At 41.5% G+C, this 21222-nt stretch overlaps 1 protein-coding gene across 2 annotated transcripts in view; it reads left to right on the plus strand.

Annotated features, from left to right (window-relative positions):
- The first annotated feature begins 1319 nt into the window (after positions 1–1319).
- The window catches only part of tet1 (tet methylcytosine dioxygenase 1), a 55146-nt gene continuing 35243 nt past the window's right edge, over positions 1320–21222 (plus strand). For both annotated transcript variants that reach the window (XM_054798005.1, XM_054798003.1), the window contains exons 1-2: positions 1320–1627; positions 2103–4007. In XM_054798005.1, coding sequence (XP_054653980.1) covers positions 2250–4007 — 1758 coding nt within the window. In that variant the 5' untranslated portion in view covers positions 1320–1627; positions 2103–2249. The remainder of the gene's footprint in view (positions 1628–2102; positions 4008–21222) is intronic.

The following is a 21222-nucleotide window of genomic DNA, read 5'->3' on the forward strand; positions in this document are numbered from 1 at the left end:
ATTTGAATTTAATTAGATGCATGTTTTGGAGTAATGCATCATTTATTTGTACACCAAAATAACAAACAGTAATATGGCACACAATACAGTATACGGTAAAATCTGGAATCTTTTGTTTTATTTTGTTATTGGTGACAGAGCAGAAAGGAAGTTTGGCATAAAATTTCATGTAAAGCCCCATGTCATTCATTAATGCCATTGAGATTTTACAAATACTTTTGATTCTTACGGTAAATTGACTTTTGTTTGTGTATACTGGACAATTCTGTTTTTCTACGCAGCCCTCGTCGTGCTATCCAATCTCCTTCTTTTTCTTTCTTCCCTCTCCTTTCTCGCTTTCCTTTTTGAAAGCCAGGTTTTTTTAGTAGTAGGCAATATTGCAGTGCACTGGCTGCTACGAACATTCGGAATACTTTTTTTTAGTAATTTGTCATTATTTTGAGACAGGAAGTGGTTCTACAGAGATAGTATATCGAGGTCCGTTACAATCCTCACACTTCGTGGAGGTGAAAACCTGTGTGGAGGAAAATTCTCGTTAGCACCGGTGGAGAGAAGAAATAAAACTGCTCAACGACAAATTTGTCTTTTATCATATTTATCTGGATCAGAGGAACACCTATAGCAGTCTGCCCAAGTGACCCCTGAAGGACAGGACATAAGCATAGTTATATAAACGTTATCAGGACTTAATCAGGTGCAAGGATGTACCCTAAGTTACATACCCTAAGTTACATACCCTAAGTGTGGAAACGCCATTGGAGAAATTTACCTTACTTTACTGACATTTTTTGTCCAATCTGTTCTTTGAAGTCACTCATGGTAACATACGCTAGCCCAGTGGTCAGCAACCTTTACTGTCAAAAGAGCCATTTTGCCCCCTCTTACACTAAAGCAGTGGTTCTCAATTATTTTCTGTCATGCCGAAAAAGTAACACAAGTTTTTAGTCTTTTTAATTTTACCTGTTACAACAACAAAATACGCTAATGAAAACGATGTTTTTATATTTTTTGGTTGAAAAAATGCGTTTAGGAGACAGAGGTGGCTACAGCACCACTATTATTGATTTTAGGGAAGTGAGTATCGAATGAGTATCAAATGAAAGATTTTTAATGCTGTATCTGATTAGATACATTATATATTCCAGGCATGATATTACAAATCTCAAAAAGTTGTAAAAACAAAGACTTGGAGAAAAGTGATTATTTTCATGAGAAAGGCGGGAGTCACGCGCACACCTTGAGTTTAATATGGCGGTCCAGGATCCAGCCACAGCAGCAATCCGTGCCTGCTTTTCTCGCCTCCACCCAGCTAGACGACGACGACAAGCTCTCTGCCGGCCGAGCCCGAAGGTTGCGTCTGGCGGAGGGGAGCGTGAGCGAGGTGAGCGGGGCTACCCTGGCTGGCTTGACAGAAGAAGAGGGATTGACGTGTTTTCTCTGCTGTTGTTTGTGCCGCGCCAGGGCGAGAGGCGGTGCGCGGTGGAGAAAGAACCGAGCGACGTGGCCCCCAGTGCGCTTGTCATGTCCGTGTGGGAGCCAACTTGCCAGCAGCGGTCTAAATTTGCCGAGGAGGGAAACGCATACTGGCTGTCTCGCTGGAGAGGAGTATTATTAGCAGTTCTCTCTGGTATGTCAAGCATTTCTGCCTCCAACGTGTAAAATAAACGCACATACGAGCGCGCTAAACCGTGTGAGAGTGCGCTTCTCGAGCGTGTGGATGTTTGTTTTTTTAAATGTCCTGAGCCGGTGCTTTAAAAAGGCGGGCGGGCAAGTGCAAAAATATGACTAAAGGGCGACAGAGGCGGCGATAACCTCCTTCTTCCTACGGAGAGACGGCTCTCAGCTCACTCGGTTTGCCCTTTAAACCGTTCACGCCAAGGAGGAAGCGGTAGTATTTGTTTTTAGAACAACTTCTTTTGCTCCTCTAGTCCACACTCATTGTGTCTAGTGCTTGTTCCAGAACATGAGTCAGGCGTGGCTAGATTGTCATTTCAGACAAAAAATGTTTGGTTTAAAACCGCTTCAGGTTGTTAATTGATGTTTATTACACAGGAATTAAACGTACAGGTTTCATTTTACTTTTTTAAATTTTCTATTTATAGGTCATGCCCTGCCAACTGCTACACCCAAGTGGACAGGTCAAGAGTAAAAAAACAGTAGATTTGCAGGATTAATTGTGCACCAAGTTCGACACCAAACCCTGGCTCCCATGCTGGCTGTCACAAATTCCCGCCTCTATACCCTCAGCCATGCCTGCCACCACCACCAAATCCACCAGGAGAAAGACTGGCCAGAAAGCCGCAACCACCAAACGGCAAACCAGCAACTCAATTAAGGCCGGAGGAAGAGCTTCAGAGCGGCTCCAAACCCGGTCGACCTCCAAGGCTCAGTCAGGCCGAAGTCCTCGGGGAAGAGCGGGTAGTCGGGTTTTAGGTGAGGGAAGTGTGTCCCCTTCTAGGGTTAACCATGTCCTCGGTGTAACAGGATCTGTGAGGCTTAGGCGCTTGAGCAATGTGCCTGACCACTATGGTGAATTAGAGGACCCCCTATGGCGGAGGAAGTCCCCACGAGGTGTGCGGGTATCAGCTGGTTCCTGCTTGCCTCCCAAATCGTGCAGAGGTGCAAAAAAGACCAGGGGGGTTCTCGGAAGAGGAGACACCTTGCATCGCAGAAACCAACAGAACACACGCACAGACGAAACAGCTACTGATGTCCGGAAATCAGACCCCTGCAATGTGGAAGAGCTTCTACCCGTTTCTCTGAAAACTGATTTTCAGGTGCCTGCTAATAAAGGTGCTAAAGAAGGCAGCCCCCTTAAAGCGGACTCTCCGCCACATAATGACACTGTGGAGGACTGCGTGCCGTGCGGCTGTGACAGCGACATAGCCGAGCAAGACCACCAGACAAGCATTGAAGGTGAAGAAGGTGAGCCTAGGACTACGAGTGCTAACCTTCAACTGGAACCAAGCAAAGATAACCTCGATCAGCTAGGTGCTACTAGGGTCCACTCTCCTGCTTTGCAAAGACTGGAACAGGAATACAACCATGTCAAAGATGATGATTTGGACTTGGGAGAGAATAGGCCTGACACATCTGAAAAACAGGAGGAAGTACACCCAGAGAGAATTGCAGAGAAAACACCTCCAAGATCTGATGAAGCTGAGCAAGTAATGGCGGACGTGGTTGAGGTGCTGGCTAATGAACATGGTCATGTGCTCACCGATTCCACTGCGTCCCACCTAAGCGCCCCAGCCTCTCAACCTTTGGAAAAACAACACTCCACTGAAGGTCCACAGGAGCAGTCAGTAGATACGGTGCTAACTGTCCCAAACACAGCTACCTCAAATTCCACCAAAGCCCCATCCACCTCAGTGGACCTTCAGGATGAGACAGACATGCAAACTACCGTTCATGGTGCTAAGCCTCCAGTCCCAGGACCCTCTGCTGTCCCAGAGACCTCCAAGTCGACCAATCAAGTGCGAAGTACACCGGTTATTATCTGCAGTGGGTCCCTCAAAGCGAGGAGTTTCTGGGAACTGCAGACGCACACCAAAGACGGGCAGCCTTCTCCAGAACCATTAGAGGCGGAGACCTCTTTGCCATCATCAAGCATATCTGAGTGTGACCCAGTCCGTGAGCTGGAACCACCGCCAAAGATCTCAACCCCCACTCTGGACGGCAGCTCAGTGTTGTCCTACAGCTCAGAGAGCACACGCTCTTCCTTCTCCTTTGACACAGAATCCGAATCCTACGGAGATTCCTCAGTTCCGCCGGGACCCTGGGGGGCCGAGGGCGGGCGCCTTCCCTCCCGGATCAAGGAACAACGGAAAGACCGGAGAAAGCGTAGCAGGTGCGGGAGGTGCGAGCCGTGCCTGAGGAAGATCAGCTGCGGCCGGTGCAGCTGCTGCCTCAACCGCAGGACCGGCCACCAGATCTGTAAGATGAGGAAGTGTGTGGAACTGAAGAGGAGACGGACGTCAAGCCCGCTTGCGCTCCCTGCTGCACAGGTTAGACTTTTAGACTTTGAAATTTTCTGTTCCGCAACAACAACTCCAGTAATGTTACCGTGAGAATTTCCAAGCTTAGCTTGAAATGTGGCGCCACCTTCCTGTCAAACGTTGGTTGGTAGAGGGGGCGGAGTGTGCTATGAGTGTGTAACTGGAGCGCCTTGTGTGTGGAGGATGACGCCTTTTTTTCATGACCAGCAGCACGTGGTTGGAGTAATGCGATGTGTTAGTGTGTGTGAGTGTAGAAGAGTACTAATCCTGGTATCTTTCAGCCAAATTAAGTTTGGAAAGATGCGAGAATGCTTTCAAGTACAATTACATACATACTACTGATTAATACCATTATTTTTGGTCTACTTGAGCTTTCTGTACAGGCGACTAGCCAGAAACATGTCTATCTCTGTACTGCCAACTGTTAACCCTCCAGTTTTCACCAGAAACTACCCGGCGCCCTCCCGTTTTAATAGTTTCCTGTATTTTAACTATTTCACATTTTTCATTACTGAAACAATCTGCTTACTCCACATATTGATATGACTCAGGAGATAGAGTGGTGTTTCCCAACCTGATGTTGTTGGTTTGATCCCACTGTAATCATTCAACTTGCATATACACATTTCAACATTCAGTCTCCATTTTTACTTTCCAATGTTTCTAATTCCACCATTTTTAGTCTGCTGAAAATGAATAGACTAATTATATGGTGCCCCCTATAAGGTGTACAGGGTGATATGGCTCAGGTGTTAAATTGATTGTCTCCCAACCCAATGGTTGCTGTTTCGATCCTCAGTTCGTGTGTAATCGTTCAACATATTTAGTAGAGATGCACATTTTTTTTTTTCAAACCAATACCGCTAACTTTCTGCTTCTCCAGACCAATTTGGTACCGATAAGTGCTAACGTTTTTAGATCTTTTTTTTTCAGAATTAGATTTAACTGTTGTATTTTCACACCTGGAAGTAAGAACAACTCGAACAAATTTGTATTTGATCAACTGTACCTGTTGATTTATCTAATATTTATCCATTTCAACAACCATCTTTATGGTTCGATCCTCAGTTGGTGAATACGTTTCATCACATTTCTAGGATGTTTCTGCATTTCAGCTCAGCTTCAGCATTCACACGCAATTTCTTGTTTCATCTCGTTTTGCCTTATTTTTCTAGAACATGTCCCTTATTTTATACTGCAAACATTGTATGTATGATCATCTTTACCATTAGCATCATCCAGGAGCTGGATTTTACAGGCCAAAATCTTGTATTTTTGTGCCAAGATACTCTTGGAAATGAGCCAGAATGGTTTAAAACAACAGCTGCATCAAGTGCACGGTAACTTTACCAGAATTACATACATACTACTGATTAATATGATTATTTTGGCCCCGCTTTTGGAGAGTTCAGATTTCAGCACAAGTGAGGCCTCTGTTACTTGCCAGAAACTATGTCTGAATTAGGTCCTCTTCTTTGTGCTCCAGAAGCATGAGAGTCACTTCAACATTATGAGAATTACATACTACTGATTTCACTCTCTGTTAGAACCAGAAACATTCTTATCTCTGCATGTTGGAGCTTCTTTTGCTGCCTTTCCTGCTCACACTATTTTTTTTTGTTTTTAATGACCAATGTATTTTGAAAGGCAACAGAAAGAAAGGCATACATTGCATTAGCATCCACGACACACAACCCAATCCTAATGTGGCTTTGTGTTCGGCGTGTGTCACACAGCAGCTGTTTGCTAATACAACTAATAGGCCAAGCATTGCATTATGCATGTAACTTGTTTTGGGAATATTCCCCCACCATAGAGGCCAAGCACATTGTGTTTATCTTTAATATGACGCGTGCTGATTTGTGACCAGCAGAAATGTCCTCTATCATTGTTAGTAGCCATGTGCATCGCTCAATGGTGTCCATGTGGCTGGGGGGGAGGGCTCAGCTCCAACAACGGCGAGCGAGGGTCTGTGTGGCTCTGTGTGTGTGTGTGTGTGTGTGTGTGTATTGACGGAGCCCTTGGCGTCAGCAGAGGCAGATTAGGAATGATTGTTATATAACACCTGCAGGATCACTTAGTGCAGACCTTTGTGCACCATGGCTGAGAATGGGAAGGGACAAGGAGGCAAACAAATTATTAGGAACGTCCCAAAATGTGGGTCAGTGTGGCTCGTTTGCTGTTTGTTTATATACTCACGTGCACACGCACACACTTGCAGATGCCCTCCCATTCAGAGCTGACTGCTTCCTCCATTGCTCCTAGCTGACATTGGCGCTCACCTATACATATACATAAAAATATATACTGTACATGTACCTCAAAGGTTGAACACCCTTCCTCCTTTGTGTGTTTAGAAACACATTTTTCCATAGAAAATAGAAATAATGTAAAAAATGTTTTCTAAATAATTTTAATAAAATCATACAAATAAAAAAATCCAAAATGTAAAACAATTATTAAATAATAGCCATCATCAAAATAATCATCAAATAAAAATAAAAACAAGAACAATGAAATAATCTGTTCCATAGTCACAGTTGTCATCATAAAACCTTTGTTAACAATATATTATATAAATATAAATATTTTGAAAGCCATTCATCAGAATCAGTTTGATTCAAATTGAACAAAATTTTTACAAAGTTTAACTTTGAATTGTGACAAATATAGACATTTATTTTGCTTCCCAAAAGCTTCTCCAGCTTTTCATGGATAGATGCTGTTTTGAAATAATTAGAACACCCTTGGCTGGCGTGATATCCTTTATCGACTTACCAGATCATAGAAGTACTTCGCTCGTCGACACGCACACCTTCGTCATGTTTTTTCAATAATTTCAGTGCACATCATCCAATTCTTTTTCTGAGCACTGTACGCTCACTTTCTTTGGACCCATGGCTGGAAAAATCAAGTTTTGCATAATACAGAAAACACAACACAAGATACTGGATGCTGGGCGGACAATTTGGTGTTTGCTACGCCAACTAGTGGAGGAGAGGTATCTGAAGCTGACTTATAATCTAGGGCCCTATGCTCAGGGCATTCAATCGATCACAACCGGACTGTTCAGGTTGTTGTAGAAGACGTTTCGCCTCTCATCCGAGCAGGCTTCATCAGTTCGTGCTGAAAGAGTAGGTGGGACACACACCAGTCAGACTAGGACAGCTCTAGTTTGAGCTGTTCTAGTTTACTGTTAAACGTGGAATCTTGCAGAAATATTACATAATGTGAATTAAATGCAGAAGGAACGTTTGTGTGGGGAAGTATTTCCCTGGCGGACCGCTCAATCGTGGCGGAATCTCATCAAAGACACTAAACCCTCCCCCCCCCCCACCCCCTCGAACTTAACGCGTTAAAACTGAAACACTGGCCAAAGTTGGCAGAAACTACTCTTACGGAGCGTGAATGGAAGCTAGCGCTGCTTAGTTTAGCAGAGCATGCTAGTGCGGCTGTGTGCGTGTGACTCAGGCTGGATGAGTATATTTTGTCCGTGTTGTGTTTTACTGCTTTAATGTAAAGAGCGTTTTACAATGCCCGCTGATGACGTGCAAGTTCTGAGTGAAAGAAGACAAGAGACACGTTTATTCTTGCACACACAACGCACTTCTGGCCTTCAAAATAAGAGTGCTGTTTGCCACGTGTCGTCTAATTGTATAAATAAGGGTGTCATAAAAAATATCTTACAACAATAATGCAATTGGAATTGCATCAGTGACTAGATTTTTAATCACAAGCACGGACATTACAGTTTGTTGAAGAGTTTGTAGCAATTTGTGCAGAGGATGACATCCCATTGCTGCAGCCATTTGTGAGTTACTGGGAAAAATTGTCCACTGATTTATTGTCTCAATAAATGTAAGAATCTTTGTATTTAATTAGTGGACATTTTATTCACTAACCCAAGAAGCACACGCTCTGAACTCTATGTGTAAAATGTAAAAAATGGAATTCTAAAAATGTTTTAACAGCGCAACAAGGAAAAATTGAATTTGGAAAAAGATAGAATGGATTTCATAGCAACTCCAAGCAAAAAATCGTTCAAGAGATGGCTCGTATCTCCAAAAACTTGTGATTTAGCACACTCGCAAGTCAAGGTACCACCATACTTTGGTATTTTCATTCAACAAGTTGAATGTGTGTAATTATAGAGCAATATGTTGATATTGTCACTGGCCAGTCTTGCTGATCAAGCTCACACACCCTTCCTCCAAACGTCTCCTCCGCAGGATTGTGAAAAAGGGCAGAGGCCAAGCGGAGCGTCTCGTGTAGTGGCATGTCGATAGCTGTTCCTGTTTTCCACACAGCGAGCGATGACGCCTGCTGTGGTTTGTTTTGGTCACATAAAGTAGCTCGCTGATTCCACGCCTGGTGAGCCCAAAATATGCTGGGAACAATTTCGCTAACGAAAGCAGTCGGTCCCTGCTAGAGGCAAGAGTTGGAGGTTTCCTATTTTGAAAAATGTCTGCTTTCACTCAAACTTGATGGCTCCCTCATGGCCTCGTCTTATATTGGGCCGTCAAGATGAGGTTGGAACTTTGCCCTGAAGGCACCTTTCTTTTCTACATTTCAACAAAACAGCCCTAACCTGCTAACACTTTTATTGATGGATAAGCAACACAGAGAGTTGATATCACTAATTTTCCCTTCAGGTGCTAAATGATACACATGGCCATCATCTGCTTCAAACCAAAGGGGAAATGACCTATTTTGAAAACATTTCGACTGCTCAAGTCAGCCAGAACTGGATCACTTGAACTGAAGTACACATCCCTACAGACCAATAAGTCACTACATCAAGTGCATGTTGCATTTTTTAAATTATACATGTCTTTAAATGGAAACATCTGCAAGATACTGTATATCACCAAGTGTCAGACACTACAGTAGATTCCCTTTTATGTTCTGAGTCTACCAGTGAATGGAGAATAGTACAGTGGAACTCTGGTTAGCTTGTTTTTCAGAACTGTATGCCAAAATTTTGCCTCGGTTTGCTTAAGTAAACTGTATGTAAGACTTTATAACTTAAATCTTTTTTTTCTGAATTCTTCTTATTATTGTTATAAATACTAATATTACTGGACAGTACAAGCAAGTTTAACTCTGTATAGGGCCTTCCCAGAAAATTTTCAGTAATTTAAATAAAAAAGCCATCTTAAATAACATATATAACTTAAGTATTATTATTAATAATATTGTTATTATTACAAATAATATATTTTTTTCTAATAAGGATATACCAATAAAATTAACATTTTTTCTCTATTAGATTTAGTCTGTTCTAGAGTCAAACCTTTTTGACTGTACAGTTATTAGGGGTGTCATGAGACTCGATACGATACACGAGATTGGGTCTACGAGACGAGATTTTGACATCACTTTTAAGAAAAGTAGAATGAAAAAATATAAAAAATATCTGACAATATATTGCAATGTACAAATTAAATTTCTACTCCGTGACCTTGCATTGCTTCTCACAAGCCGACAGTCTTCTGCACTCTGTGTATGCTAGCGGCCCCACCTCCAACCACCGAGACAAAGAGACTGTATGACTGACAAGAGGGCTCACTTCGTTCATGTCATTGTTCTATGGAACGAACGCACCAAGGTGCTTAAAGCAATGCACAGATGAACCCTCTTCCTGCCTGTTTGGAGGTGGGAGATGAGGAAAACAGACACATGGCAATATATTGAGTCTGGCAAAATTATCAAGTTGATGTCCCAAGATACATTTTTATAGTTTTACATGCATGAAGCAATTGTAAATGTATAGAAATGATGAGTGAAAGGGATACGTGAGCATTTAAGGTTACTTTTACCTTCATTGAAGACGTAACTGTTCCCAAAGGCACAATGTGGTAGCGAGATCAACACGGACACCACCTTTATTACTGTTCTTTCTTGAATCCAGTAGTGTTTCTCACCTTCTTTATCGAATGCTGGCACTTGCAGCTTTCTTTGGCTCCATTCCGGGATATTTGGCAGCCGTGATCAGTGAGAAAAAAGCACAGAAAAGGGATGCTCCAATCAGGGTTTTATGCTGCCGATTCTAATGCTGATGATCCATGAGAAAGATCAGCCGATACCGATCACATGGGTTAACTGTACATTTTTCAATTAATTTATGATGAGTGCTATTGTCCAGGGCCCCCGGCAAATAGGTAATGTTCATTAAACATGACACAAATAGTGTTTGGAGGGCAAGACATGTAGTATAATGACCAAGTTAGTACGTACCCATCCATCCATCCATCCATCCATCCATCCATCCATGGACGTAATATCCACTTCTCCATGGGAGAAAAACGAGCTCCAAACTAACCGCATTGCTTGTTTGTTTTAAAAACAAAATGTCACTGTGGTGAAAAGTCACATTTAAAATCTGAAGACGAGAAGCTAGGCGGATAGCTAGTTCGCTGCGGACAGCCAGGCAAAGCGTGTATAGAAAGATGCAAGAGAAGTCGAACACCAATAGGTTTGACGAGGGAGTGATCAAACCCACTGGCATGGATTGGCGTAGCCTGTGTCAAGCTGTCAAACTGAAGCCATTGACGTTTTACAGACAAGTTTTAATTCTCAGCTCAATACTGGTGTTGTCAACCCTATGCGACACAGCACGCATGCACATTCATGTCATGTCTGCATTGTCATGACATGAATTGTAATGTTGCCGCTGCACAGCAATCGTTTTTTGTGACTGGCTTTGAAAGGCATTTATCGGCATATGCCGATGACGTGTTTTTTATGGAAATCAGCCGGTACTATCGGAGCATCCCAAGCAGAGACGCAAACTTTCCAACATACTGCAAGCATTATTTCCCATTACTCTCTACATAACACACACGCACGCACATTAGTTATGTTTATTTTCAGCTAAGGATAGCGATTTGGCAAAGTTTAGCTACTAGGAGTGTCACAAGATCTCCTGTCACAAGATCTCACAAGTTTAAAACGTGACAAAATTTCTCGTTCTGAAAGAACTGTTTAGTGGGCACCAGGCCTGGGACGATAATAAATAAATTCATTCATCAAACAATAAATGAAAATGAACTTGATAATTTTGTTGGCCTCAATATGTTGCCATGTGCCGGCGTGTCTGTTTTCTTCGTCTCTCGCCTTCAAACAGGCGAGAAATATCATTTGTGTAAATATACCTGCTAGTGTCCTGCCAGGCAGCCAGCAAGCTAATTTATCTCTCACACTTGGTCCAAGCCCACTTTTCCTGCTGCGGTGCATTAGCCGGGGTAGTACCCCAGCTGAGATAACACGTGTATCATGAAAACACTTTCTGATCCCCCAGAGAGAAACGGAGAGAGTGTGTTTGGCAGCCTGCAGTGACTGTTTGGCGTTATTAAACAACATTAAAGCTGCACATGTACTGTAAATGTATTATTTTTACACGGCTGCAGGTTGAACTTCAGACCCTCATGTTTTACCCCTTCCCCCCACCCACACCCCGCTGTTTGCAAATGGGACCATTCTTAATGTAAAGCAAGAGTGATTTTTTTCCAAGCAGACGCTGCTGTTAGGCCACTTCCCCCTCTCTTTACACACACACACACACACACATAGCAGTGGAGGTCTTCAGAGGGTTGCCATGGTGACCTCATTGTCTGAGCTGACCCTTGACCCGTCTGCCTACTCTGATGGAGTATTCTCGGGGTCATAATGAGGCTCAGCGGAGATAACCAGAAGACATGCGCCACCACGGTTTAAGACTTTGAACTCACTAACCTGCATCCAGTTAATGAGGTTAAACAATTATCTAGCTCAAACAACTCAGCGCTGCACTGCTTAAAATAGTCCTAAAACACTCATCAACAAAACAATACTTCCATATGTTCCATACTTCCATGCTGATGGTGGTGCAAGCTGCTTTATCACAAATGGAGTCTCAATAGGAATATGTATGCCACAATGTTTAGTTTCTTCATCTCTGGACAGTGCAAACAAGTTTAACCCTTCACAGGGCCTTCCCACAAATAATTCTCTCTTTAAAAATCCTTTATTATTTAATCCATTATTATTATTACTATTACTATTACTATTACTATTACTGTTATTATTATTATTGTTATTATTATTGTTATTGTTATTGTTATTGTTATTGTTATTGTTATTGTTATTGTTATTGTATATTAATGGACAGTACAAACAAGTTTAACTTCAACATTTTGATTTAAATCACTTTTCGAAATTATTATTATTATTATTATATTATTGGACAGTAAAAAAAAAAAAAAAAGTAAAAAAAAAAAGCCAAATTGACCAAATTTAAGTAGATTTAATGTAAGACTTTTTGATTTAAGTCAATTATTTAAAATTATTATTATTAATAATAATATATAATAATAATATATAATATATAATAATAATATATAATAATAATTGTTACAAATAATAATATTGAACCTTTGAAGGTCCTTAACAGGAATATGTTATCAAGTTAAAAATAAAGCCAAATTAACCAAATTAAAGTATATTTTATGTAAGGCTTTTTTACTTAAATTGTTTTAAATTATATTATATTATATTATAAATAATAGTATTACTGAACAGTACAAGCTAGTTCAACTCATGATAGAGCCTTCCCAGAAATATTTCAGTAATTTAACATTTAAAAAAGCCAAATAAAAAAAAAGCCAGATTTCAAGTATACTTTGGCTTCAATAACTTTTTCAAAATTATCATTAATAATAATGTTATTATTAGAAATCATTTCTAATAAGGACATACCAATAAAATATGCTCTGGTATCAAACATTTTTTACTATGATTTCCTCAACTGAATCGTGAAATTGCAACCAGTCCAGGGTGTACCCCGCCTGTCGCCTGAAGTCAGCTGGGATAGGCTCCAGCATGCCCGCGACCCTAAAAAAAGAGGAGAAGCGGTATAGAAAATGGATGGATGGATGGAAATTGGTTAAGAAAAACAGAATTGACTGTTAAACGCGGACTCTTGCGGAAAGTGACAGAATGTGAATGAAATGATGACATCATGAGAATAAGGAACGTTTGCGTGGGGAAGTATTTCCCTGGTGGACCGCTCATTCGTGGCAGAATCTTATGACAAACACTAACCTGCCACCTCCCAAACTAAACATGTTGAAATGGTAACCTGACACGGGCGAAACTTGTCGGAAAAACTCCTCTTACGGAGCATGAATGGAACCTAGCTGGGTTAGCTTAGCAGAGCATGCTCGTGCAGCTGTGTATGTGCGACTCAGGCTCATAGACATATATATATATATATATATATATATATATATATACATATATATATATACAGTATATGTGTGTGAATGTATAAATGAGAGGCCGTAATTTAAATTTCTTTATAGAAAGGCGCTTCTTTGTAGAAAGGCGCTAATAAAAAAGTACATTTACTTGTATTCATTTACAGCGCAGCCTTGACACATCCAATATTGCGGCTACATTGACGTACGGCTCAGCGCTCGATGCGGCGTCTATATATGTGTATGCTCAGGCTGTGTTGTGTTTTACCGCTTTAATGTAAGCGAGCGTTTTACAATGTATGTTGATGTCGTGCAAGGTCGGACTGAAAAGAAGAGGAGAGGCGCGTTTAGTCTTGCATCAATAGACAGAGAACACTTCTGGCCTTCAAAATAAGAGTGCTGTTTGCCACATCTTGTCGACTGGGCAAAATTGGCCAATGAAGTATGGCATCACAAAATGTAAGGATTTTTCATGTAATTAATGAACATTTTATTCACCAAACCAAAAAGGACACATGCTGGTAAAATATGTTTGAAAGGTAAAAAAAAACGGATTTTTGAAAAAAATAAAACGGATTTTGGGAAAAAATAAAACGGGTTTCCTAGGGTCCTGTTATAGTTAATTTTAACACTCCGAAATGTCGTGCAAGTATAAGGAGATATTAAAGGAAAACATGAGCATACCTGTCTTCCCTTTTCTGTACGTTCTAACGAGAGAAAAACAGTTAGCATGACTGAGCTACTAATGCATGTCATGGGACACACCTATTTCGACTATAAAGCCCTCTAAAAAACTTCCAACAAGGTTTTATGGTTGTATGTACATGCTGTGACCATGCAGTAACAGGTACATTCCTGATATTCCTCATATTTTGCCATATTTCGATCATGTTAAACATTACCACACTTCTTACACTTCTTTCCTGGGCGCACTGATTTCACATCTAGCGCTACTTCCACAACAGCTGTGTGTCACGCCCGTGTCTGTTTGCTACTACTAACCATGGCAGACTTAGTGAGAGCCGCCGACAACTACTACTTTTGGACAAATGAAGATCCAGAACCTTATCTTTTTGAGCATGAGCTGCAGGTTTTAGAAGCTCAGCTCGCAAACAGAGTGAGTGAAACATAGCAGATGGGGGCCAAGTGTCAGTTTGAGTCCGGGGTGGAACCGTGCTGCCTGCGAACTGACTCGACACCAGTTTCATTTTTTTTTGTGATCAATAGTTTGTAACTTTTTTCATGCATAATTTGTTTCTATATATAATTTATATCTACTCCCTGTGTACTACTAAAACAAAGCATATTTGTAATGATCCACAATTCAAATTTTAAGATTAATTTACTTCCATTAAATTTTAATAATTGGAAGGTTACATATACCAACATATTTCCCATTGCACAGAACCAGCAGGAAAAGTAAAGTGCGCCAGTAGCAGCATACATAAAATTAACAAACTTCAGCACATTCTGAGTAACCAACATAAAAAATCTGCCATTATTCACAAATGAATAATAAAGACTTCTGAATTGAAACTAAAATCCTGAGCATAGAATGTCTGACAAAATTATATTTTTGCTGTATAGCAAAGTCAAAAACAGCTTTCATACAAAATATAGATTTCTGTACCAATGGCTTTCGTACAAGAATAATGCTTGCAGACGTCAGTATATTATGAATAACCAAAAAAACTAGGCTGCCCTAATTCACAGTTGCAGTGTCAGTGAAATAACGTTGCGATGACACGTATCTGGGTTCCAAAGTACGCAACAAAGCACGAAAGCCTTGCTTCTCAACAAACGAATACGGCCACAAATCCTTTGCAATAAAAGTTGCCATTGACTTTGTGATTCGCTTTGCCTTTTCCGAGTTGGCTATAAAATTAGTTATCACCTGCTCGATGGTTCTCTGGTTGGCAGCAACTTCAGCTGACTGTTTTTCCTCCTGGTCCAGGTGGAAACGTGCTATACGGTTTCTCAAATTTGTCATGTTCCCAAAATATTTTAAGCTTGTACGACAAAGCTTGCATATTGTCTGGCTCTTGTCCAGCTCATTTTTACCTTCAACTACGTGAAAGCCAAAGTGCTTCCAGACGCTTGCTTTAAATCCAGCGGGTGCGGGTCGGAGTTTATGCTCAGCCGTTCCTGTAGCGTCTTACACTTAGGTGCACCGCCATAAACTGTCCGGGCGGCACGTCAGCTTTCCATCTTTTTGTTCCATTTATTTTGTTCCGTCAGCATCAATTATTGACATTTATGAATTGTTTAATAATCGTCAATGTCTGCATCGTGATGCATCTGAGAATCGATTATTTCCCCCACCCCTAGTGGCTCATTGCGAGGGGGGGATGATCCATCTCATCACCGTTGTTTTCTGACAGAAAGATAAAACATTAAACCAGAAACACAGCTGCACAATAAATGTTACTTCTTACATGACTATAGGTTTACAATGAAACTCGACAATAGCAAGCTAGCATGCTAACGTTAACAGCAGGCTAGTATTTACACCCAAAACTGTGCTGTGAACATTAAATTAAACAAATACAACTGCACGGTGGCAGAGTGGTTAGCATGTTGGCCACACAGTCAGGAGATGGAGAAGACCTGGGTTCTAATCTATTCCGGTTTCCTCCCACATTCCAAAAACATGCATGTTAGGTTAATTGGCGGCTCTAAATTGTCCATAGGTATGAATGTGAGTGTGAATGGTTGTTTGTCTATATGTGCCCTGCCTCTCACCCAAAGTCAGCTGGGATAGCCCCACCATACCCTAATTAGGATAAGCGGCGTAGAAAATGGATAGATTGAATACAATTTATGGGAGTCCAGGCAGGTCTGACTTGTACCTGGGTCTTCTTTTGTGACAGCCTCCAGGGTTTTGGGGGCGTTGGGAGAAGTACAGCATTGTGGTATTTAACCAACCAGCAAGCTGACACGACGTCCTTGTCTGTGGACCAACACTTTGTCGAGCTCCTCAAAATAAGGCAGTACTCTCCTCTGGCCACTGCCGCTTCTGCCTAGGTTGTTCTTTTGGTCTCTGTAGTTCTTTAATTTCTTAAGTTTTATTTATTTGTTCGAAAGACTGAACAAAACACACAGCAGCCATCTCTTTATCATCTTTATGCATCTCTTTATGCAAACGGTTCACTCACTCGGCCCAGCAAGCCTTTGGAGCCAGAGTTGAATGAAAAAAAGACAGGTTCAGTGCGAACTAATTGTGGAACCATGACAATGGAAAACCAAATCTCTGAGAACCAGCTCCAGAAAAAGCTCCAAACCAGGCACAGTGGAAAAGGGGTATTGGTGATGTAAATGTGGAGCATGCCGATAGAAATGGAGTGTTTCTGCTGCACTGAGTGGCATACAGTGTAACCATCGATGGAAAGGCTTTGTGTGCATGGCGAGGAGGACATTGCTCCAAGAGATTGCATCACAACGAACGAAGAACTGTTAGCGCTAACAGTCCCAGCAGGCATAGAAACTTTTTCCACCTACCCAAAATAAACTGGAAAAGACCAGCTCGACCAGACAGACAACTGTCCATGGAGTAAGTCACCACGATATTGATTGTGACACATAGCACATAGCACATGATATCACAACATACAGTAGTCCATAAACAAAACATGGAATGTGGGCTAATACCTTACACATCATTTGGTTGTCTATTTGTAGTTGTTCATATGCTTGTTCTCGTTTCCCAGTCAGTACAGATTGGTGTCCTATTGCATTGTTTTGGAGTGGGCATGTTACCTCTCGGTAATGGCGTAAGGCGCCAATGTCGCTGTAGCTTGGTTTACATCTAGTACAGCTCAGTTATGTAAACAGAACATTGTTGGTGATTTCTTGAGGGTTTTTTAGGACTTAATAGTCGAAATAGGTGTGTCCCATTACGCGCATTGTTAGCTCCACATGCTAGCATGCTACATGTTTTGTAGCTCTTTTTCTCTCTTTAGAATGCGTAGAAAAGAGAAAGACATGTTTGGTGATGTTTCACATAAGGATTGTGGATGATGGGCAAAATTCCAAAACAAGTGCAGTTTTCCTTTAACTACTGTATCATCAAATTAGAATCAAATCCAAATAGTATAACTTAGAGAGGGGTTACACGGTATCTTAGGTTTTCTGTTGTCATGTTCCATCATTAGTTAAGTGCTATGAAGGCCACAGGACTGTGGATAAGCTCAGAGTTTGCAGCATCAGTCATCTCCTTTCAAAATAAAAGCACAGGTTCCCCCGCACGTGGGTGCTTTCTCAATGGGCTGATGGATGCAGGCATCCGCAACCTCCTTCATTACATAACACGTGTGGGACCGAGTGGGGGAGAGTGGTGCGTTGTTCGTGAGGTGTCAGGGACGCTGCCAACATTTGGGCAGAGCGATCCTGCACATTTCATTACACAGGCTTGTCTCTGATTAGCGTTACCTTTTCTTTTCTTTTCTTTTCTTTTTATTTCAACCTGCTCCAAGCCAATTACACTGAAACTAGCCTGTAAGGCAGATGTGTGCAATAGCCGCACGGCTTGGTTAGTCACTAGCAATGCCGATATTGGCATAAAAATTACATATAGGATCGTATCAGCAACATGTTTGAAGACATGCAGCGATGGCGTGATGGCGACACATGCAGCCATGATTAAAGCCATATGCCATATCTATAGACAATGAAAGGGCAGATGTGTACTGACTGTAACTTTATTTCTCTCTGTCTGTTGGGAAGCCTTAAGTCCTCGGAGAAGCTTTGAAGTCGTGCCACTTGGTTCCTCAGGCTGAAAACACCGCCCCCACCTTGCCCCCTACAAGAAATGGCACACAGTTTGATCCTTACGCTTCATCCTTCACCTTCCTGTCGCACCTCATCTGCACGCTTGTGTATGTTGCGTTTGAAGTGCACACGTGCTGACTCAGCATGTTGCACACTTAACACAAACTTAAGTGAGGCTTTTTCCTGTCTCATTGTGAGCAGGCATGAAGCCCCCAGGCGGGCGGCCTGCCTGCAGAGTGTGTGTAGTGTGTGTGTGTGTGTGCTTTTGTGTGTCTCTGGGTCAAGGTAGTGCGTTTGCGTAAACTGATGAACTCGCACTCACCTTTAAAGGAGGGAGGAAGATTTTCATTCATCTCCAGTTCACCCGTCATCGTTTGTGTACAGCTAATGGAGTGGTATTCCCACACCAGGGGGCGCTACTGGGTGGGCTGGCAGTTACGGGCACGTCGACTCAGTGCTGGCAGCGTCATTTAGTGTGTTTGCGAATTGGAAGTGAAGCTCACAAGTGGAAAGTGCTTTCAGCTGAACTGAGGAAAAAGATACTGAAGCTACATTGTGCACAGTATCTCTCACAAAAGTGTGTACACCTCTCATATTCCGTCATAATCAGAAAGCATTTTTATTATAGTATATCTTCTCAAGGGACAATATATTGTAGAAATGCAGCAGTGTGCAGTCATGGCTATCAGATGTTCAATTCTGTTTCGTGAAATTGTATTCATTTATTTTCAACAGTCTATTACAGTATCTTCATTTAGTTGCGGGTATCTTGGCTCCGCTTCTTCCAGTACATGAACGTGTGTGTATGTTAGATTTTTGCCCAGGGCCTTCAGAATCAGGAGTGCTGGCCCATGTCACTTAAACATGATTAACAACAGCACTGTCACTTTAACCAATCAGATTTGAAGGAAATCTGCAAGTTTTTTGGAATTTTGCCCATCATCCACAATCATTATGTGAGATGTAAACACACATGCCTTTCTCATTTCTGTGCGTTTGAAAGATATAAAAACAGCTAAAAAGAGGAAGCCAACAATGCACGTAATGGGATGCACCTTTTCCACATATACAGCCTTCTGAAAAAACCCTCCAAAAAGCGGCAACAACGCTTCATTAACATGATGTGACCTACATATTAACCATGCTACAGCGGCATTGTTAGTATTATTATTATTATTAGCATTGTTACGCCAAAGACCTACCTTACTGGTGTAGTGGCACCACACCACACTGGCTAGCGACTAGCTTCACCACACACTACTCAGAGCACCGAGCTCACAACCTCTCAGACCACTACCGAAAGGTAACGTTACATATTGGCGTTGCCGCCACTGCTGCTATGTTTTTGACTTTGGACAAATTAACGCTAGGTGTAGTGTACCTTTTTATGTTGCTATGTGAAATCAATGCACCCAAGAAGGAAGTTCCGCTAATCCTTAAAATGATGCACACACGCATGCACACACATAGTTCAGTTCCAAATGTGACAATTGTAAAATGTTCATTGTGTTACATTTGTAAATAAATTGTTATTTTGATGTAAAACAACTCCTTTTTTATGTTGTTTATGTTGGTATAGTTGTTTAGAAATTTGAGCTGTCACAAAGCAAAAAATATTTGTGTCAAAGTATGCTTGAAATGTATCTTTTCACAAAAAGCTGCTTTTCTCCCTTTTCTAGCCGGTAACTGATATTTTCCCTGAAACTTACCTATGTTTTACGGCTGATTACTAAAGAACGCAAAAAGGCAGAAACAAACTTTCTTTTTTGGGTGAAAGACGGGAGTCAAATCTTTTATTTGGTAGGTTCCATGTTTATATCGCCACAGAACATAATATTCTGTGTGCCTTGAAAGAGCAGTCAAAATTGTCTAAAGTGGCCGGTACTGAAGGGGTTATCTTTTGAAAAATGGCTGGGATTGAATGAGTTAATAGCGGGCTTTTTAGGCGGCATAGGTGTGTCCCAATACGTGCATAAATTACCTGACTCTTTTTAGCTGTTTTAAAAAACGTCTCGTGGCCGCTAGACCTGGGCCGATAATAAATAAATTAATCACATAATAAATGAAAATGAACTTGATAATTTTGCCAGCCTCAATATATTGCCATGTGCATGCATGTCTGTTGTCCTCGTCTCTCACCTCCAAACAGGCAGGAAGAGGGTTCACTCTGTGCATTGCATCAGCAAATTGGCACATTTTTTTCGGGGAACAATGGCTTGAATGGAGTGAGCCCTTTTCTCAGTCATACAGTCGCTTTGTCTCAATGGGTGGAGGTGGGGCCGCTAGCATACACACAGAGAGTAGAAGAGTGTTGCTTTTCTTACTTGTACTTTTCTTAAAAGTAATATTAAAATGTGCCTCGTCTTGTGACACCCCTACTTGTTATTGAGGTAATACCCCACGAGAAACGAAGATGACCTAACAAGTGTACCATCTTTATATTGGAAACACAGAAGTAATGTTTTAAGTAGATCTATCATCCCCGTCCTTGCTTTGGTTTGCTAAATGTAGGATTTTGCTGGATTAACACTGATTGTTTTTGATCTTGTATTTTTGTCTATTATGAGGAGATGTCGAACTGATTTCCATTGTTCCAGTAAAAGTGACAATCAAGTTTTATTCTTTTGGATTATTTTGACACGTTTAAGCCATTAAGGCCAAAATGTGTGCTTCTCTGTTTGCTTGCGGTCATCACCACTGTGCGTTACATTTACATTAGCTTCAGCATTAAGGACATGAAATATTGGCAGCATTCTACTTTGGTTGGGTACCCACCCCACCCCCCTAACCAGACCCACCCCCCGCCCCCAGGGCCAGGTTCCAGCGGTTCGGCCTGCAGATGTGTGGGTACAGTTAAAGTCCGTTGCTGTGCTGCCTCTTGCATGTACTTTATTTTAAGGTGATTAATGTCCAGGCTGCGTCTTCCTAACAAGGGCCAGGCTGCATGTTAAAGAGAAAAACATGTGGCATGTTTAAAAGGCTGAAAGTGAAGGGTGTGGTGCAATATTGGTTATAGCTGAGGGGTATTTTAGGATGGAGAAATGAATGAGCTCCTTCTTAGTCAGCCTATGAACTTTTCAGCACCCTGCTAAAAACACTGGACTGGACTATAAAGTCCATATTGGCAATCGTGGATGTGCTTTTTACTGATTGTTTAGTATGTTAGTGTGAGGGAATGCTCTTCACATGAACCATAATGGACTTATTGTTGGCCACTTTCA

The sequence above is a fragment of the Dunckerocampus dactyliophorus genome, chromosome 14, assembly GCF_027744805.1.
Source record: "Dunckerocampus dactyliophorus isolate RoL2022-P2 chromosome 14, RoL_Ddac_1.1, whole genome shotgun sequence".
Classification (NCBI taxonomy): Eukaryota; Metazoa; Chordata; class Actinopteri; order Syngnathiformes; family Syngnathidae; genus Dunckerocampus; species Dunckerocampus dactyliophorus.